Here is a 15819-nt window from a genome sequence, read left to right on the forward strand (position 1 = left end):
GATATGAAATTCATGCCAAATTATACAGAAATATTAATAATTCTGTCTTTACAAATGCATAATACTAAGTAATGAGCCAAACACGGTAGTATGCATCCTGGCCTATGACTATGGTTTCTAACATTCCTGTAAAGAACAATAATAAATATTAACAGGGCAGAAGAGGGGGGGAAAATCCAGGAAACAAATGTTTTAAAAAATGGCCATCTACCTTTTTAAAGTTCTTTCCTGAAGGGCGAGCAGCAGAGGAGAGGGTGAGATACAGATTTCCTGTGGAAAGACAGAATGCCCCTGGCTGGGCAACAGACATGGGTGGCAGCTGTAATAGGCCCCAGGAGGCTAAGCCTCTCCTGGCACAGCTGCTGCCAACCCGCTGTTGGAGACTGGGCCATACTGGCCCCACCTGTGCTCAGGCTCTGCTCCATCCTCAAAGTCCCCTTGACTGTTGAGTCCCTCCTTGCTCTTCTCCTTCAGTCTAGCACCCCACCCCCAGAGAACCCCACCACTCGCCACATTCCTCCTTACCTCTGCCTTGTCCCTGTGAGACCTCCTACTCACGACATCCCTCCTCTCCTCCAGTCACTGCAAGGCCACCCATTGCTCGCTGCATTCTCCTCAGCCCCACTCCTTCTGATGGGATGCAGTGAGCAGTGAAGAGAAATGTGGTGAGCAGAAGGTGCGTGTTGTTGCAGAGGAGGAGTGTGTGTGAAGAAGGATGCAGTGGGAGGCCTTATAGGGGAGGGGAGTTGGAGAGAAGGATGGAAAAAATTAGAGAGAACATTGCCCTCTACCCATGTCAGTAGTTCTGGATTTTATATATGAGTAGTTGTGCAAGTGAGCCAGATAAGAGAGATGGGTTCAAGCCAGTCTATGTACTTACCAGCCCTTTCTCCCAATAACAAGCATTATAATTTTGAGGTGTTAGCTAAGTAGGGCTGTGTCCAGACTCAGGGTTTTTTTTCGAAAAAAGTAGCCTTTTTTCGAAAAAACTTCACCTGCGTCTAGACTACAGCCGCGTTCTTTCGAAATTAAATCGAAAGAACACGGCTTTTCTTTCGACGGCGGTAAACCTCATTGCACGAGGAAGAACGCCTTTTTCGACAGAGATCCGTCGAAAATAAGTGAGTGTGGACGTGGGGAGGCCATTTTTTCGAAAATACTGGCCTCCAGGAAGAAGCCCTGGTGGACAATCTGGGGCATGGGTTGCATGTCTCTGGTTCCTGTCTGCGGCCATTTCTTAAAGGGACAGGCACCCTCACAGCCACTTGTTGCAGCAAAGGAGCCAGAGCACACGGCTACTTAGGTGCAGCATGTCCCAGCCCCAAGACCCTCCTGGCCCTTCCAGAGAGCCTTCTGGGTACCTAGCCAGGGGCTCCAAACGCCGGGCACCATCATGGTCTGGGCCAGAGATCAAGACCCTTCTCGAGCTCTGGGGAGAGGAGGAGGTCTTACAAGCCCTCAAAAGCAGGCGGCGAAATGCGGACATTTATGGCCTCATGGCAGAGGCCCTGGCCCAGAAGGGACACTACCCCCGCACCCAGGACCAGGTGCGCTCCCAAGTTAAAGAGCTGCGCCAAGGATATGTCAAGGCCAGGGAGGAGAGCTCCCATTCTGGTGCAGCCCCCTACTACTGCCCTTACTACAGTGAGCTGGACCAGATCCTGGGTGGTGGTGGTGAAGCACGCACACCACGGCGTTTCGTCCAGTCAGGCTTGGCAGACCCTGTGGTGGACGTGCCAGAGCAGGACCCAGAGCACTCAGGAGACGGGGACATGGTGCCAGAGGAGGACAGTGAGGAGACGGCGACCCTCACCCTGGAGCCAGTCACCCAGACCCCAGAGGCCTCCCAGGTGTCATCTGGCGCAGGAGATGAAGCAGCAGGTGAGTGCAGTGAGGTTGTGTAACACCGGGGGGGGGGGGGGGAGGTAGGTGGGTGCACATTGGGTGATGCACAAGGGAAACCTGTCATGCTCAGGCTGATGCCCAGGTCACACACAGTGTTACCTTCAGAATGTCTGATTCCCCTGTCTCAAGGAGAGGGCATGCCCTTTTGGACAGCTGTTGCACACATGACTGATTGTGATAGAAATGTAGCCGTGTTACTCTGATCTGAGGAAGTGGGTCTGGCCCACGAAAGCTCATCCCCTAATAAACCATCCTGTTAGTATTTTAAGTGCTACAGAGTCCAGTTTTTTAGGACTGATTGTGTCTTCTTCTTTTCCTCCACAGCCGGACCAGCCGTGCAAGAGGGCCGCAGCACCCCAGCCCCACCTCCATCTCCATCTCGGGGACATGGGAGCCGCAGACACAGGCGTGTGTATGCGGACATCCTGAGGCAGCATGTGGAGGCCGTGCAGGAGCTCAACTCCATCCTGCGAGAGAGGGCGGAGGCAGAGGATCGGTGGCGTGACCTGCTGATGGAGGAGCTGGTCCAGCAGCGCATGTCCCTGACTGCCACTCTCAGAGAGGTCTGCGGCTTGCCTGCTCCTGTGCCTGGTCCTGCTCCTCCAGCACCCCATGACCCCGCCCCACCAAACCCCCCTTCCACAATAGCATCCCTTTCCCCCCTTGGACCTCCCTCTATCCCAGCCCCCCCAGTTCCCCAGCCCCTGTCTCCCCCTGGCCCTCCTCTCCCCCAGGCCTCCCCGTCCCAAGAGCACCCTATCCAGCCAACCAAGAAGGTGCACCACCCGATCCCGTGGCCATGGTGGACCCCGAACACGAGGCCCAGGCAGGAGACTGAGATCAGGCAAGCACCGTGCAACCTGATCCTCTTCCCCCCTCCAGGTTTCAAGTCCCCTTCCCCCCTCCAGGTTTCAAGTCCCCTTCCCCCCTCCAGGTTTCAAGCACCCCCATCACCCCAGTTAAATGACAAAGAAAGTATTCAACAAAATGTTTATTGTACATAGTTTTTTCTACATCAAAAATGAACAAAAGCTTTTTTATGTTTGCAACAGTTATACTATTTTTTTGAGTGATATTTAAAAAAATAAAACAGAACTTATTATTTTGAGACAAACCTTGGTGTTAATGATTTCTCCAAACAGGGTCAGGAGATGGGTTGTGGAGGGAAGCTTCTTTTGGGCCAGGGCCCAGTCCCCAGGCAGAAGCCCCTCAGTAGAGTCAGTGGCCTCCACTTGAGAATTGCTCCCGTAGGGCCTCCCGTATGCAAACAGCAGACCGGTGAGCCTGGCGGATGGCAGCTGTCCGGGGCTGGGCAAAGTGCCTCTCCTGGCCATCAGCACCTGTACCCCACCCTGGTAGGAAGGCCTCCCCTTTCCTCTCCACCAGGTTAAGGAGAACGCAACACACAGCCACCACCTCAGGGATGTTGCTCTCCTCCATGTCTAGGCGTGTGAGCAAGCACCGGAATCTGCCTTTTAAACGTCCAAACGCACATTCCACCTGGTTGCGAGCCCGGTTAAGGTGAGCATTAAACTGCTCCTTGCTCGCATCCAGGTGGCCGGTGTAGGGCTTCATCAGCCACGGCATCAGGGGGTAGGCCGCATCAGCCACTATGCACACCGGCATGTGCACATCCCCAACTGCAAAGTCGTGATGCGGGAAAAATGTTCCTGCCTAAAGCCTCCAGTAGAGGTACGAGTTCCTGAAGATGCGGGCATCATGTGCCCGCCCTGACCACCCAACACAAATGTCAGAAAACTGGCCACGATGGTCGACCAGGGCCTGGAGGACCATAGAAAAGTAGCCCTTTCTGTTAATGAATTGGGCTGCTCAATGAGGCGGTGCACGGATTGGAATGTGTGTCCCATCGAGCGCGCCTCCACAATTTGGGAAGCCAAGGGCAGCAAAGCCGGCCATGACGCTGTCCAGATCTGGTAGACAGATGAGCCTGTTGAGCAGCTCCGAATTGATGGCCCTCACCACCTGCAGAATGAGACAGACAACAAAATGTTAGAAGGGGTGCCTTATCTCTTAGGAGGAGAACCCACCACACACCTTCCCTCTCACCTTCCCGGGAATCCCCTCCTCAGAACCCCCCCCAACAATTCAGGGTGAGTGGAGGAGCTCCCTCCCACTCCCACTCCACTTTGCCCTTCCTGACAGTCTCCCTTCCCCCCACCCCAAACTGTGACTGTCCCCAGACAATGACTTACCTCCATCAGGATGGATCCAACAGTAGACCTGCCCACTCCAAATTGGTGTCCCACGGAGCGGTAGCTGTCGGGGGTTGCCAGCTTCCAGAGGGCAATGGCGACCCTCTTTTCCAGGGGGATAGCGGGGCGCAGGTGGGTGTCTTGCCATTGCAGAGCAGGGGCGAGCCAGGTACACAGCTCCTGGAAAGTGGTCTTTCGCATCCGGAAGTTGCGTAGCCACTCTTGGTCATCCCAGAGCTCCATCACGAGCCAGTCCCACCAGTCAGAGCTGGTGTCAAGCCTCCAAACATGCCTGTCCACAAAGAAGTTTGGAGGCAAGGGCAGTGCGGCTGCTTGACGGACGATCCCTTCGTACCTCTGGTCTGGGTCCAGATGGGGAAGTAGCCTCATGACTGTGTCATGCAGATGCAGCAACACTTGCAGTATGATGGCGTGGGGCCATCGCCTGCCCAGGGGCAGCTCTGGCTCCATGCCAAAAAAATGGGTCTAAAACAGAAAAACCTCCACACAAAAAACCTGCTGGGGTGTCCCAGGAAGCTGAGCACTCCAAACCAGCACTGCAATGCCTTGCTTACCTCCTAGAGGGACAGCAAAGGCAGCTGCAGAAGAAGAGCAACGGGTGTTCAGGAGTGTCCCTTTAACCACGCGTCTCTGCAAAGGGCAGGCAGGCAGCACCCGGAAGGAAATGCTGCCCCCATGCCCTGGCAGAAGCGGTTCCGGGTGGCTTTTAATTTCGAAAGAGCGTCCAGCAGTCAGGACGCTCTTTTTCGAAAAAGCGGATCGATTTTCCGATCCGCGTATTGTAGTCTAGACGCGCTCTTTCGAAAGAGGCTTGCAGTCTAGACATAGCCTAGTAGGTTAGGGTATGTCTACACTAGAAAGTTAGTTCGAACTAACGGACGTTAGTTCGAACTAACTTTCCTATGCGCTACACTAGCGCTCCGTTAGTTCGAACTTAATTCGAACTAACGGAGCGCTTAGTTCGAACTAGGTAAACCTCATTTTACGAGGACTAACGCCTAGTTCGAACTAGCTAGTTCGAACTAAGGGCTGTGTAGCCCTTTAGTTCGAACTAGTGGGAGGCTAAGGCTTCCCAGGTTTCCCTGGTGGCCACTCTGGCCAACACCAGGGAAACTCTATTGCCCCCCTCCCGGCCCCGGAGCCCTTAAAGGGCCACGGGCTGGCTACTCACTTTGTGCCAGTTGCAAGGCTGCCAGCACCCGTGCCTGCACAGCCTGCACCTGCCACACCATGAGCCAGCCATCCGAGGGCTCCCAGCCCTCCACTGCTCCCCACGACCAGCCTGGCGGCTCCCGGGAGCCTGCCCGGGGGCGCACAAGGCGGGCGCCCGCCTGGTCAAGTGCGGAGATCGTGGACCTCATCGAGGTTTGGGGGGAAGCCTCAAATGTCCACGATCTCCGCACTAGCCACCGGAACGCGGCCGTCTATGGACGCATGGCTGCCAGCCTGGCCGCCAGGGGCCACCAGCGCAGCCGGGAGCAGGTGCGCTGCAAGATTAAAGACTTGCGGCAGTCCTACTCCCGGGCCTGCCTGCCAGGGGCTGACCCGGAGGCCTGCCCCCACTTCCATGCCCTGGACCGCATCCTGGGGCCTCATGCCGTCCCTGCCCCCCGGGACGTGATTGACCCCGGGGCAGAGGGACCGCTCCTGGACACCGAGGAGGAGCAAGAGGGCTCTGAGAGCCAGGAGCCTGCTGCCAGCCTTCCCAGGACCCGGGACCCCCGAGGCACCCCACAGAGCCGCTCGCCTGCATCATCAGAGGCCGGGGAGGCGTCCACCTGTGAGTACCCTCGTGTTCCCCTTATGTGTACGGGGGGCTGGGGCGAGAGGGAGCCCCGGGACCGTGCGCCTGGGCCTTGCCCACCACGGAGCAGCAGCTGGGGATCCTGCAGGGGCCCTGGCCTTGCAGAGGGGAGCTGGGTTTCACACACCTGGGCCCCTGGGGTAATTGACCGCTGGTCTTCTTGCACCACAGCTGCAGCACCAGGGACTGCAGGGCGCACCACACCGCCTGCAGCAGCCGCCCGCGCCCGGGCAAGCAGGACAGCCAGGAACCAGGAGGACTACCAGAGGCGGCATCTCCGGTTCCTGGACCGACAGCTCCGTCTCCAGGACCACTGGGTCCAGGAGGACCTCAGGCTGCGCCAGAGGAGTCTGGAGGCCCTGGAGGAGCAGGGCCGTGCCCTGCGAGGCCACCTCCAGAGCCTGCTAGACCGCTTTCCATTTCCTCCTCCCCCTGCTCCCCCTCTTGCTCCCCCTCTTGCTCCCCCTGCTCCCCCTCTTGCTCCTCCTGCTCCTCCTGCTCCTCCTGCTTCCGCTCCTGCTTCCTCCACACCCCCTGTCCTCTCTGCCCCCCCCTCCACAACCATTCCCCACCGACGCCCCCGGACCCGCAGTGTGGCGAGACGGGAGAGGCACCCAGACTCCCACCCCTGAGCTTTCCTTTCCCTTCCTCCCTTCCCTCCCCTCCCCTCCCAGCTCCCTCGTCCCAGGTTTCCCCCTCCCTTCTCCCACCTTCATTCCTCCCTCCCCCACCCCAGTTCTCTGAAATAAACAGACGTTTTTGTTTGAAAAACAGGTGTCTTTATTGTACAGTAGCTAGGGAGGGGAAAGGGGAAGGGGGGGGGTAGGGTGGAAGAAGGCCCCGGTGGGGCATGCAGGGAGAGGTCAGTCCTCCTCCTCCTCCACCTGGAAGCTCTCCCGCAGGGCTTCCCGGATCCGGATGGCCCCCCGCTGGGCTTCCCGGACGGCGGCGGTGCGGGGCTGACCGTAGTGTCCAGCCATGCGGTCAGCCTCAGCCATCCAGGCTGGCAAGAAAGCCTCCCCCTTCCGCTCACACAAATTGTGGAGCACACAACATGCCGCCACCACGGGAGGGATGTTGTGCTCGGCCAGGTCCAGACGGGTGAGGAGGCATCGAAAGCGGGCTTTCAGTCGCCCGAAGGCCCCCTCCACCACGATGCGGGCCCTGCTCAGCCTGTTATTGAAGGCCTGGCGGGAGGGATTGAGGTGTCCCGTGTAGGGCTTCATGAGCCAGGGCTGCAGTGGGTAGGCGGCATCCCCCACCAGGCAGACGGGCATGTCCACGTCCCCGACCCTGATGTGGCGGTCGGGGAAGAAGGTCCCGTCCTGCAGCCGCTGGCACACGGAGGAGTTCCGGTACACCCGGGCGTCGTGTGCTTTGCCGGACCAGCCCACATTTATGTCCGTCAACTGTCCCCGGTGGTCACATACGGCCTGCAGGATGACGGAGAAGTACCCCTTGCGGTTCACGTACCGGGACGCCTGGTGTTCCGGGGCACGGATGGGGATGTGCGTCCCGTCGATGGCCCCCCCGCAGTTGGGGAAGCCGAGGGCGCCGAATCCCCGGATGACGGCATCCGGGTCGGCGAGGCGGACCACCCTGCGGAGCAGCACCCGGTTGATGGCCTTGACCACCTGCGGAGAGAGACACAGCAAAGCGTCAATCAGTGGGGCGCCCGGGTGGCTGGGAGCGTGCGTGCCCTGGCAGTGCCCCGCGCCCCACTCCCGGAAGCAACCCCCCTGGCGGCGTGTAGTACGGCCGGGACAGCCCGACCCCTCCGGTGCGGGGCGCTTTCGCCTCCTCCCGCCCCCCCCTTTGTCCCTGGGGCGGCCCATCCCCTCCTCGCAGCCCCCCTGCCCCCCGGCTCGGTGGCCGACGAGCGCCGTACCTGCATGAGCACTGCTCCGACAGTGGATCTCCCCACGCCGAACTGGTTCCCGACGGATCGGTAGCTGTCCGGCGTGGAGAGCTTCCAGAGGGCGATGGCCACCCGCTTCTGGAGGGGGATGGCGGGCCTCATGCGAGTGTCCCTTCTTTGCAGGGCAGGGGCGAGCCACTCGCAGAGCTCCAGGAAGGTGTCCCTCCTCATCCTAAAGTTCTGGGTCCACTGTCGGTCGTCCCAGCGCTCCAGGACGATGCGGTCCCACCAGTCGCTGCTGGTGTCCAGACGCCAGATGCGGCGGGGCACGCCGGTGCCGGGGCGCCGCCGCGGCTCCTCCACGGCCCCCAGGGCGGCCAGGCGGAGAGGCAGGGGGCTGACGTTCCCCAGGTGGTGCCAGGCAGCCTCGAGCCATTGCTGGCAGGCTTGCAGCAGCAAGTCCAGAACGTGCACCAGAAGGTGCAGGGCGAGCCGTGGCTCCATGTTGCCACCTGCGGCGGCCCCCCCGAAGGGAAGCACCGACACAGACGGGCACAGAGACCGACGCTTTGCTGTCCCTCGGCGAGGTTGGCAAGCAAGCAGGAAAAGCTGAGAACCGGCTGTCCAGGGGGGGTCCCTTTAAGCACGAGCCTCAGATAGCCTCAGACAGCAGCCACACAAAGCAACTGCTGACCTGATGCCCTGCCAGAACCGGTTTCAGCTGCCCTTAAATGCCCCCCTGCGTCCAATCAGTGTGGACGCGCTAGTTCGAACTAGCAAAACGCTAGTTCGAACTAGTTTTTAGTTCTAGATGCGCTAGTTCGAACTAGCTTAGTTCGAATTAACTAATTCGAACTAAGTTAGTTCGAACTAGCGCTGTAGTGTAGACGTACCCTTAGTTATCTTTTTAGCTTCATCTTCAAGTGACTGTTTCCTCTTTTGCGTCCCCAGTTCTCCTCCTACCTCTTATGATGCTGGCAAGCTTGTCAGTGGGTCACAATCAACCTTCTGGAAATCTCTCAAAATGTGCACATGAGGCTTTATAGTTGTTGCATGAACAACAGCAGCTATTTCCTCATAAGATGCAATAATATAATTAATGCATCTCAATTCTGAAACCTTCTTTCTGGAAACACTTGCTGACAGGATCATCTTCACTTAGGAAAGGACAGTCAGTTTCACACACACAAAATGGGAAGTGACTATCTAGGAAGGAGTACTGCTGAAAGGGATCTAGGGGTCATAGTGGACCACTAGCTAAATCTGAGTCAACAGCGTGACACTGTTGCAAAAAAAGCAAACATGATTCTGGGACGCATTAACAGGAATGATGTGAGCAAGACATAAGTGATTTTTTCCACTCTAGTCTGTGCTGATTAGGCCTCAACTGGAGTACTGTGTCCAGTTCTGGGCACCACATTTCAAGAAAGATGTGGAGAAATTGGAGAAGGTCCAGAGAAGAGCAACAAGAATGATGAATGGTGTAGAAAACATGACCTGTCAGGGAGGACTGAAAGAACTGGAGTTGTTTAGTTTGGAAACGAGAAGCCTGAGGGGGGTCATGATAGCAGTTTTCAAGTATCTAAAAGGGTGTTAGGAGGAGGGAGAAAATTCTTCTCCTTGACCTCTGATGATAGGACAAGAAGAAAAGGGCTTAAATTGAAGCAAGGGAGGTTTAGGTTGGACATTAGGAAAAACTTCCTGACTCAGGGATGATCTAGTTGGTGCTTGGGTCTGCTGTGAGGGCAGGGGAAGATGTCTCTTCCAGTTCTAGTATTCTATGATTCAAAAGGTGCCATATTAATAATCCTGGAAAATGAATTTCCCCACATAATAGGTGCAGTCTTCCTAAAATACCCCATGAATTTCCCTCACCTTTATTCTTAGAATGCCACTATTAAGGACTCTTTTTTTTCTATTTTCCACACACAGCACAGACGCAGACTGCACAGTGCCCCAAAATCCCAGATAATGAACTAGTGAATTTTGTTATGTGATGGAAAATGACAGGAGCATAAAGGGTTGTTAGAACACTTTGCTGTGTGTACCTCAGTGATCCAAGGCTCTTTGTACGAATTGAGTAAAATGCAGTACATTATTGATATAAGTTGAGGTTCCTCTTCACTGATGTGCAAGGGTATCTTATTTGTAGTACGGTAGGATTCTCTGGCTTATGTTCATGCAGGCACACATATATTACTCTGTAACTGATTTAATTGGTTATACAAACTACCACAAAGCTCCTTTTAAATGAATTTATTGCAATACACTCACAGTTTTTAATATCTTCTTGTTAACAGATCATCACCATTGTACAAATCCATTTATTCTTGTTCCCGAAGTTATATAGGCACAAATCAAACTGCAAAACTTGTATCCAGAGCTAAGTTTTTTGAGCATCCTCTCAAAAATTCAGGGACATTTGTATCTGGGAGTTTAATTTGCATGCCTTTTCTTCTTCTTCAGGTCTAACTTGGGAAACTGACTTCCATATTTCATTTTTAGCTATTTGTGCAAAGCTGGCTAATACAGCTTTATTAGTTGGAATTATCAGAAAATAAAAGCAGCTTTCCAGATCTTTCACCATTACTCCCAACTGATATTTTATAAGTCAGACCCTTTGATTTGTGCCAGCATAATGAATCAAACTGGCTGGGTCCAGCTTAAAGTGCTTTTCATTCTGAAGATTGGGAAAACATTAGCTTTGTTGGCATACACCACCACCAAAACTGTCTTTTCATGTCTTGAAATTCCATGCAGGAAAAACAAACAGAACTTGTTTGCTCATTTGAACATTGTCAAATGTTTTACTTTGAAAAGTGAGATTGTTTCTATAGCCTGCATTGTTTCTATAGCCTAAAATATCAGCAAAGATTATTTCAGTAAATGGTGGAAAAGCCACTCCCCGTCCCCAAAAATAATCTGCCAAAGCTGTCTCAACTTAAACATGGCTTTATGGAGAGGCAAACAAGAATCTGGTGAAAATGAAAAAAGTAGTGTTAGGGTTCTCATTCAACAAAGATTTCTAATTATTTTATTTAATTATTTTGTTTGTGGAGCTAAAAAAGTTTCCTAAAAGCTTGTACTTCAATGTGACCATATTCTTAAGGAAACTTCCCCAATGAATCTGAGCAACAGGCAAAAAAACAAACAAACAAACCCCACACAATAAATAAATAAATAAATAAACAAAACTTAGACCTCACAGAACCCTACAAGAAGAGAAACTCTAGCAGCACATGGTCCTTGCTGGGGCCAAAGGGTGAACAGGGTAGGGTAGGGATCAGAGTGGGGACTGGGAGCTGGTTTGGGTGCAGGTTCTGGGTGGTGCTAGCCTCAAGTAGCTCCTGGAAACAACAGCATGTCCTCCCTCTGTCTGCTATGTGGAGGCAGAGGCAGGCAGCTGTGTGCTGTCCTATCTGCAGGTGCTGCTCCTGCAGCTCCCATTGGCCATGGTTCCTGGCCAATGGGAGCTGCGGGGATAGTGCCAAGGCAGGGGCAGCATATGGAGCCCTCAACTGCCCCTACGCATAGGAGCTGGACGGGGGGCATGCCAGCTACTTCTGGGAACCATGTGGCATGGAAGTTAGCAGGGAGCCTGCCAGACCCAGCGCACAGAGCCACCAACTGAACAGCCAACCGCAGAGTCACCCTTTTTGATCAAGTGTTCCAGTGAAAAACCAGATACCTGGTCTCTCCAAGCGCATCACAGCTAATTATAAGGTGGGACAGACTGTTAAGCATAAGGAGTTAAACACATGTTTCAAGAAACCATTGAAAAATGAAGCAGACAGTTAACACATCTGTGGTCCTAAGACAAAGCAGAGTTAGTGCATTACAGACTGTTGTTGTGAGACAACACCAGTGTCTCTATTGAGTCCATGACTTTTGGTTTCAAGCAGTGATGAATTTGAGCTCCCAGTCTTATTTTTGAAGGTGTTGTGCAGATTTCCTTTGAGGCAGAGGACTGAGAGGTTAGTTATGGAGAGATCATTTGTGAAAGTGTTCACCCATAGCTGACAGTGTTTTTGTATTACCGTTTTGTGTGTTCATACGAGAGCATAGCAATTGTCTACAATCACAGTTGTAAACCGTAGTTGGGGGTATATGATGCACTGGATCAGGTATATCACACGTTGTTGTCAGCATTCGCAGAACTCATGAATCTTGAAAGATGTGGTGTGGCAACTGCAGGTTTTGCATGTGTTGTCCTGGCCTGGCCTACCAATGTGGTGTAATTGAGTGTAGGTTTGCTGTGGGTGGAGGAAATGGATGGGTAGAGCAATATGGTTGGGCTGGGTATCTGAGTGTTGTCCAGAATAAAGAAATAGATGAAGACACTGATTACTTGTCTGCACTTGCAGTTAAACCATGTTGACTGCCTGTTGAGCTGCATCCAGTGCTGACACTGCTTGACAACTAATGCTGCTAGTGTAAGCAAGATCTGAAAGTCTGCACCTCTTTCCAGACCTGCCGCTGTATCTTCCAGATTTTTATGTTTAGCCTAGACTGAGACTGCATTGCCAAAATTATCTACCATGAGGGAAGAAAGGCATGATCTGTAACCATACGGCTTTTGTTTGCCAAACTTTGCTGATAGCTGGTGTCTGAGTGCATTTTTAAATACTCCTCCTCCTCTTTCTTTAATTTAAATGTAGTTCCCCATTCCTCCGAATGTATGCCCATAGCCATGACATATCCTTAATTCCTTTAGCAGTTGGAACATGTATATGTAAGTTTCACAGACACTTGAGCATTCTTGACTGAATTTTCAGAAATTCTGGGACTTTTGACCCATATTCACACTTGGTTTACATGCAGGCCCACCAGCTGTGGGAAGGGATAAAGGGGGGAGTTGCCCTGGGGCCGGGAAATTCAAAGGGGCTTGGGGCTCCTGGCTGCTGCTGCAGCTACTGTGACAGCGATGGCGGTTGGAGCCCCGGGCCCCTTTAAATTGCTTCCAGAGTGCTGCGTTTGGCGCAGTTCTGAGGGCTGGGACAGGAGTCTTGAGTGGAAGGGACGGGGCCAGAGCAGCCAGCCTTTGGTGCTGTCGTGGTCTGGGCAGTGCTGAGTGCTGAGGGTCCTGACCCCACCCCTTCTGCCTGAGGCCTCTGTATCTTCTGGATACAGGGATCCGCAAAAGTTGTTGGCTCCCCCTGCATAAATGCTTTTGAATGGAGTTTCACAAACTATCCATAATGGCAGAGGAGTTTAAATAGAAGTCCTAATGCAGTCTGTTCTAAGAACAGTAATATCTGTTCTTGAGGTTTCATAGGAAACTAGAACAAAAGTTGGTTAATATCGACATCTACTTGTCCAACAGAGAAAAGTCGTTAATGGACATTCTTGTACTGTAGATTTTTGCATTGGATCAAACTGCTTTAAACAGATACGTGTCTAGAAGTTGTTGCTGTTGGCATAGGATATACACCAGCTTTTACTTTTCCACAGGGGTGCTCCATCCATGTTCCATCCCAAAGCAACTCCTTTTCTCCACCCCTTCCTCCAAAAGCCTGGCTTCACCCTGCCCTTTCCCACCCTAGCTCTGCCCCTCCCTGGAGGCCATGCCTTCCCTCACTCCAGCCTCAAGCCCCAACCCTCTCTTTGCCTTGTGTGTCCGTTCCCTGAGACCTCTGCCTGCTTGCTAGTCTCCCCCATCCCCCAAGCTCCTCCCTGAGTTGCCCATCAGCTGTTAGGCAGCATCCCTTTCCAGTTGTTTGGTGGCGTCCCTGATCAGTTGAGCACTTGCTATTTTTTCCCATGAGTGTTCCAGTCCTAGTGCACCCATGGAGTCTGCGCTTGTGGGTGTTGGTATGCTAGAAGGGAGAAGCACAGCAAGCCAATAGAACACACATTGCGCATTGCTATACCACATCAAGGACATGTGTGATAGGTTTATTCCAACTGTCTCTGCATTCTTCTAGAGGCTGATTCTTCCTCTAAAAAAGAGCACCATCCAGTTAGAGACTTTTCAGGGATCTGGGGAGAAGAGTGTTTTGCTGATAAGGAGGGTGGGCATCAGAATGACAGACTGTGCTCTGACACTATGGAATGAGAATTCTGTGCTGTGCTGTGCTGTGCTGTGCTGTGCTGTGCAGAGTCAGGGCAAAGTAAGGGAATTTGGGACCACGCATTGCTCTAGGGTCCAGCACAGGGACCTGAAACTGAGGTCTACTTAATCTTAGGCTCTGTGGCTGTTTCCTTGGACTCTTTTCTAACTTACTTTTCTATCTTTTAGCCCACCTCTGGATTTGCTAGCCTGAGGCATGTCTACTCCCAGAGGCTACCGCATCCTTTTCAGCTTCTTCCCAGACTCTGTATCCAGGGCAGAATCCCAGGGCTTACCTTTTGCATAGAACTCTTCCTTATCCTTAACCAGCTCAAACTTAACCTTGTCAAACCAATCTGATTGCTTTCGTTGAAGGATAACAAGTCTTGTGGATGGGGGGAAGTGGTAGACATGATATACCTAGACTTTAGTAAAACATTTGATACAGTCTCACGTGTCCTTGTTATCAATGAACGAGGGAAATACAATCTAGATGGGGCTACTATAAGGTGGCTGAATAATTGGGTGGATAATCATTCTCAGAGAGTAGTTATTAACGGTTCACAGTCACACAGCCAGGCGCAGCCCACCCCAGGCGGCCCCGGGCTGCGCGCCATCAGCAGTGGCCGGGCCAACTGGGCAGCGCATGCGCCATGTGTCTGCCCATGAGCCCCAGGGGCGGGACTGTGAATGTGTTGTGCACCCGGGGGTGGGCCTGCGCATGTGCTGTGTGCCTGGAAGTGGGGCCGTGTGCCCTGGGGGCGGGGCCGCATGCCTGGGGCCTGCAGCGCCAAAATGGCTTGGCTAGCCCTGGGTGCGTGGTCGTGCCACGAGGAAAGGGGTCTGTACTTGATTGCCTCTCGAGGTCCCTTCCAGTTCTAGTAGTCTATGATTCTGTGGAGGAGCACGTTCCTGCTCCCCCCTTCTTCCCAGCCTACCATGGGTCTGGCGGCTATCTGGCCATCTCTTCTATGCACAATTTTACCACGCTGCAGCCTCTGTAACCGTCTGTTATGGTCTCAAGCCACCATAATTTCAAATATTTCTCTCCGGCTGATGGCGGGTGGGGGTAGGGAGACCTGGGCCTGCCTTCTCTCACAGGTCCCAGCCCAAGACCCTAAGGACAGGTACAGGCAGAGACCTGTCTGGCTGGTGGGGCTTCTGCCAAAACGCACCAGCCCGCAGACTGACCACAAGAAAGCCTCGCCCTGGGCTACTTCCTATCCTGAGAGCCTTTGAAGCCGGCCCACCTTGCTCGTGCTTCTCCACCCCGTCCTTGCGTCTCTACTGCAGACACTGGGACTCTCTTGGTGTTCCTTCTATTCCTCTGCTTCCTTCCTCTGCCCTACTCCCGATACTCCCCTTCCCTCCCCCCCGCTCTCTCTACCTCTCTCTCTCTCCCCTACCTCTCATGGCCGTGCCCCTTTTGAACCGCCCGCCTGGTCCCACCCTATTTGCCCCTCCCCCTGACACATGTTCCCCGTAATGTCTCCCGACTCCACACCCCTCCTGCGGATGTACCATCTGGTGTGTCGTTGCCACCCCTGTGTTCAGCATTCTCCTGGCCGTGGCGCTGCTCAGTTGGGCCGCTGCATAGGAGCAGGTGGCACAGGTGACTGACCACCCACTGTGCACTCTATAAAGCGTGGGTATCGGCGCAGGCTGACTGCAGGGCGAATCGGTTCCACTCCCAGGGAGTGGATCCGGCCCATCACAGATTTTATGAACTCCCCTTCTCTCTAGGGAGTGATAGTAGAATTCCTTGAAAACTTCTCCTTTTTCCTTTTTTTATGACAAATCAGATTTGACAAAATAATCTGTATTGCATCACCAGCTAGAATTTCACAGTACTTAATGATTTCTGTTCTCTCATTGGAGAAAGCCCGTGTCTGTGGCAGTCACCCAGGCTGTGTCTAAATTGGCACCCCTTTCCGGAAAAGGGATGCTAATGAGACCAGTCGGAATTGCA

General features: G+C 53.5%; 2 protein-coding genes across 2 annotated transcripts; both read left to right on the forward strand.

Moving 5' to 3' along the window:
* The first annotated feature begins 1496 nt into the window (after nucleotides 1-1496).
* On the forward strand, nucleotides 1497-3296 carry LOC142830639 (uncharacterized). The gene is made up of 3 exons (XM_089780670.1): nucleotides 1497-1881; nucleotides 2230-2496; nucleotides 3292-3296. Exons 1-3 carry the CDS (start codon nucleotides 1497-1499, stop codon nucleotides 3294-3296), a joined length of 657 nt encoding a protein of 218 aa, XP_089636796.1.
* A 1740-nt stretch (nucleotides 3297-5036) lies between these two features.
* Nucleotides 5037-6709, forward strand: LOC149523929 (uncharacterized). The gene is made up of 2 exons (XM_089780537.1): nucleotides 5037-5919; nucleotides 6115-6709. The coding sequence occupies exons 1-2, from the start codon at nucleotides 5370-5372 to the stop codon at nucleotides 6573-6575; spliced, it is 1011 nt and encodes a 336-aa protein (XP_089636663.1). The 5' UTR covers nucleotides 5037-5369; the 3' UTR covers nucleotides 6576-6709.
* The last annotated feature ends 9110 nt before the right edge of the window (nucleotides 6710-15819 follow it).

This window comes from Pelodiscus sinensis, chromosome 9 (assembly GCF_052426305.1).
Source record: "Pelodiscus sinensis isolate ZL-2025 chromosome 9, ASM5242630v1, whole genome shotgun sequence".
Lineage (NCBI taxonomy): Eukaryota > Metazoa > Chordata > Testudines > Trionychidae > Pelodiscus > Pelodiscus sinensis.

Bases quoted from the DNA above. Each gene is read 5' to 3' on its own strand.
- LOC142830639 (XM_089780670.1), top strand. From the start codon at position 1,497: ATGGCAGAGGCCCTGGCCCAGAAGGGACACTACCCCCGCACCCAGGAC. The intron at 1,882-2,229 runs GTGAGTGCAGTG...TTTCCTCCACAG, and splicing joins CGCAGGAGATGAAGCAGCAG to CCGGACCAGCCGTGCAAGAG.
- LOC149523929 (XM_089780537.1), top strand. From the start codon at position 5,370: ATGAGCCAGCCATCCGAGGGCTCCCAGCCCTCCACTGCTCCCCACGAC. The intron at 5,920-6,114 runs GTGAGTACCCTC...CTTGCACCACAG, and splicing joins GGCCGGGGAGGCGTCCACCT to CTGCAGCACCAGGGACTGCA.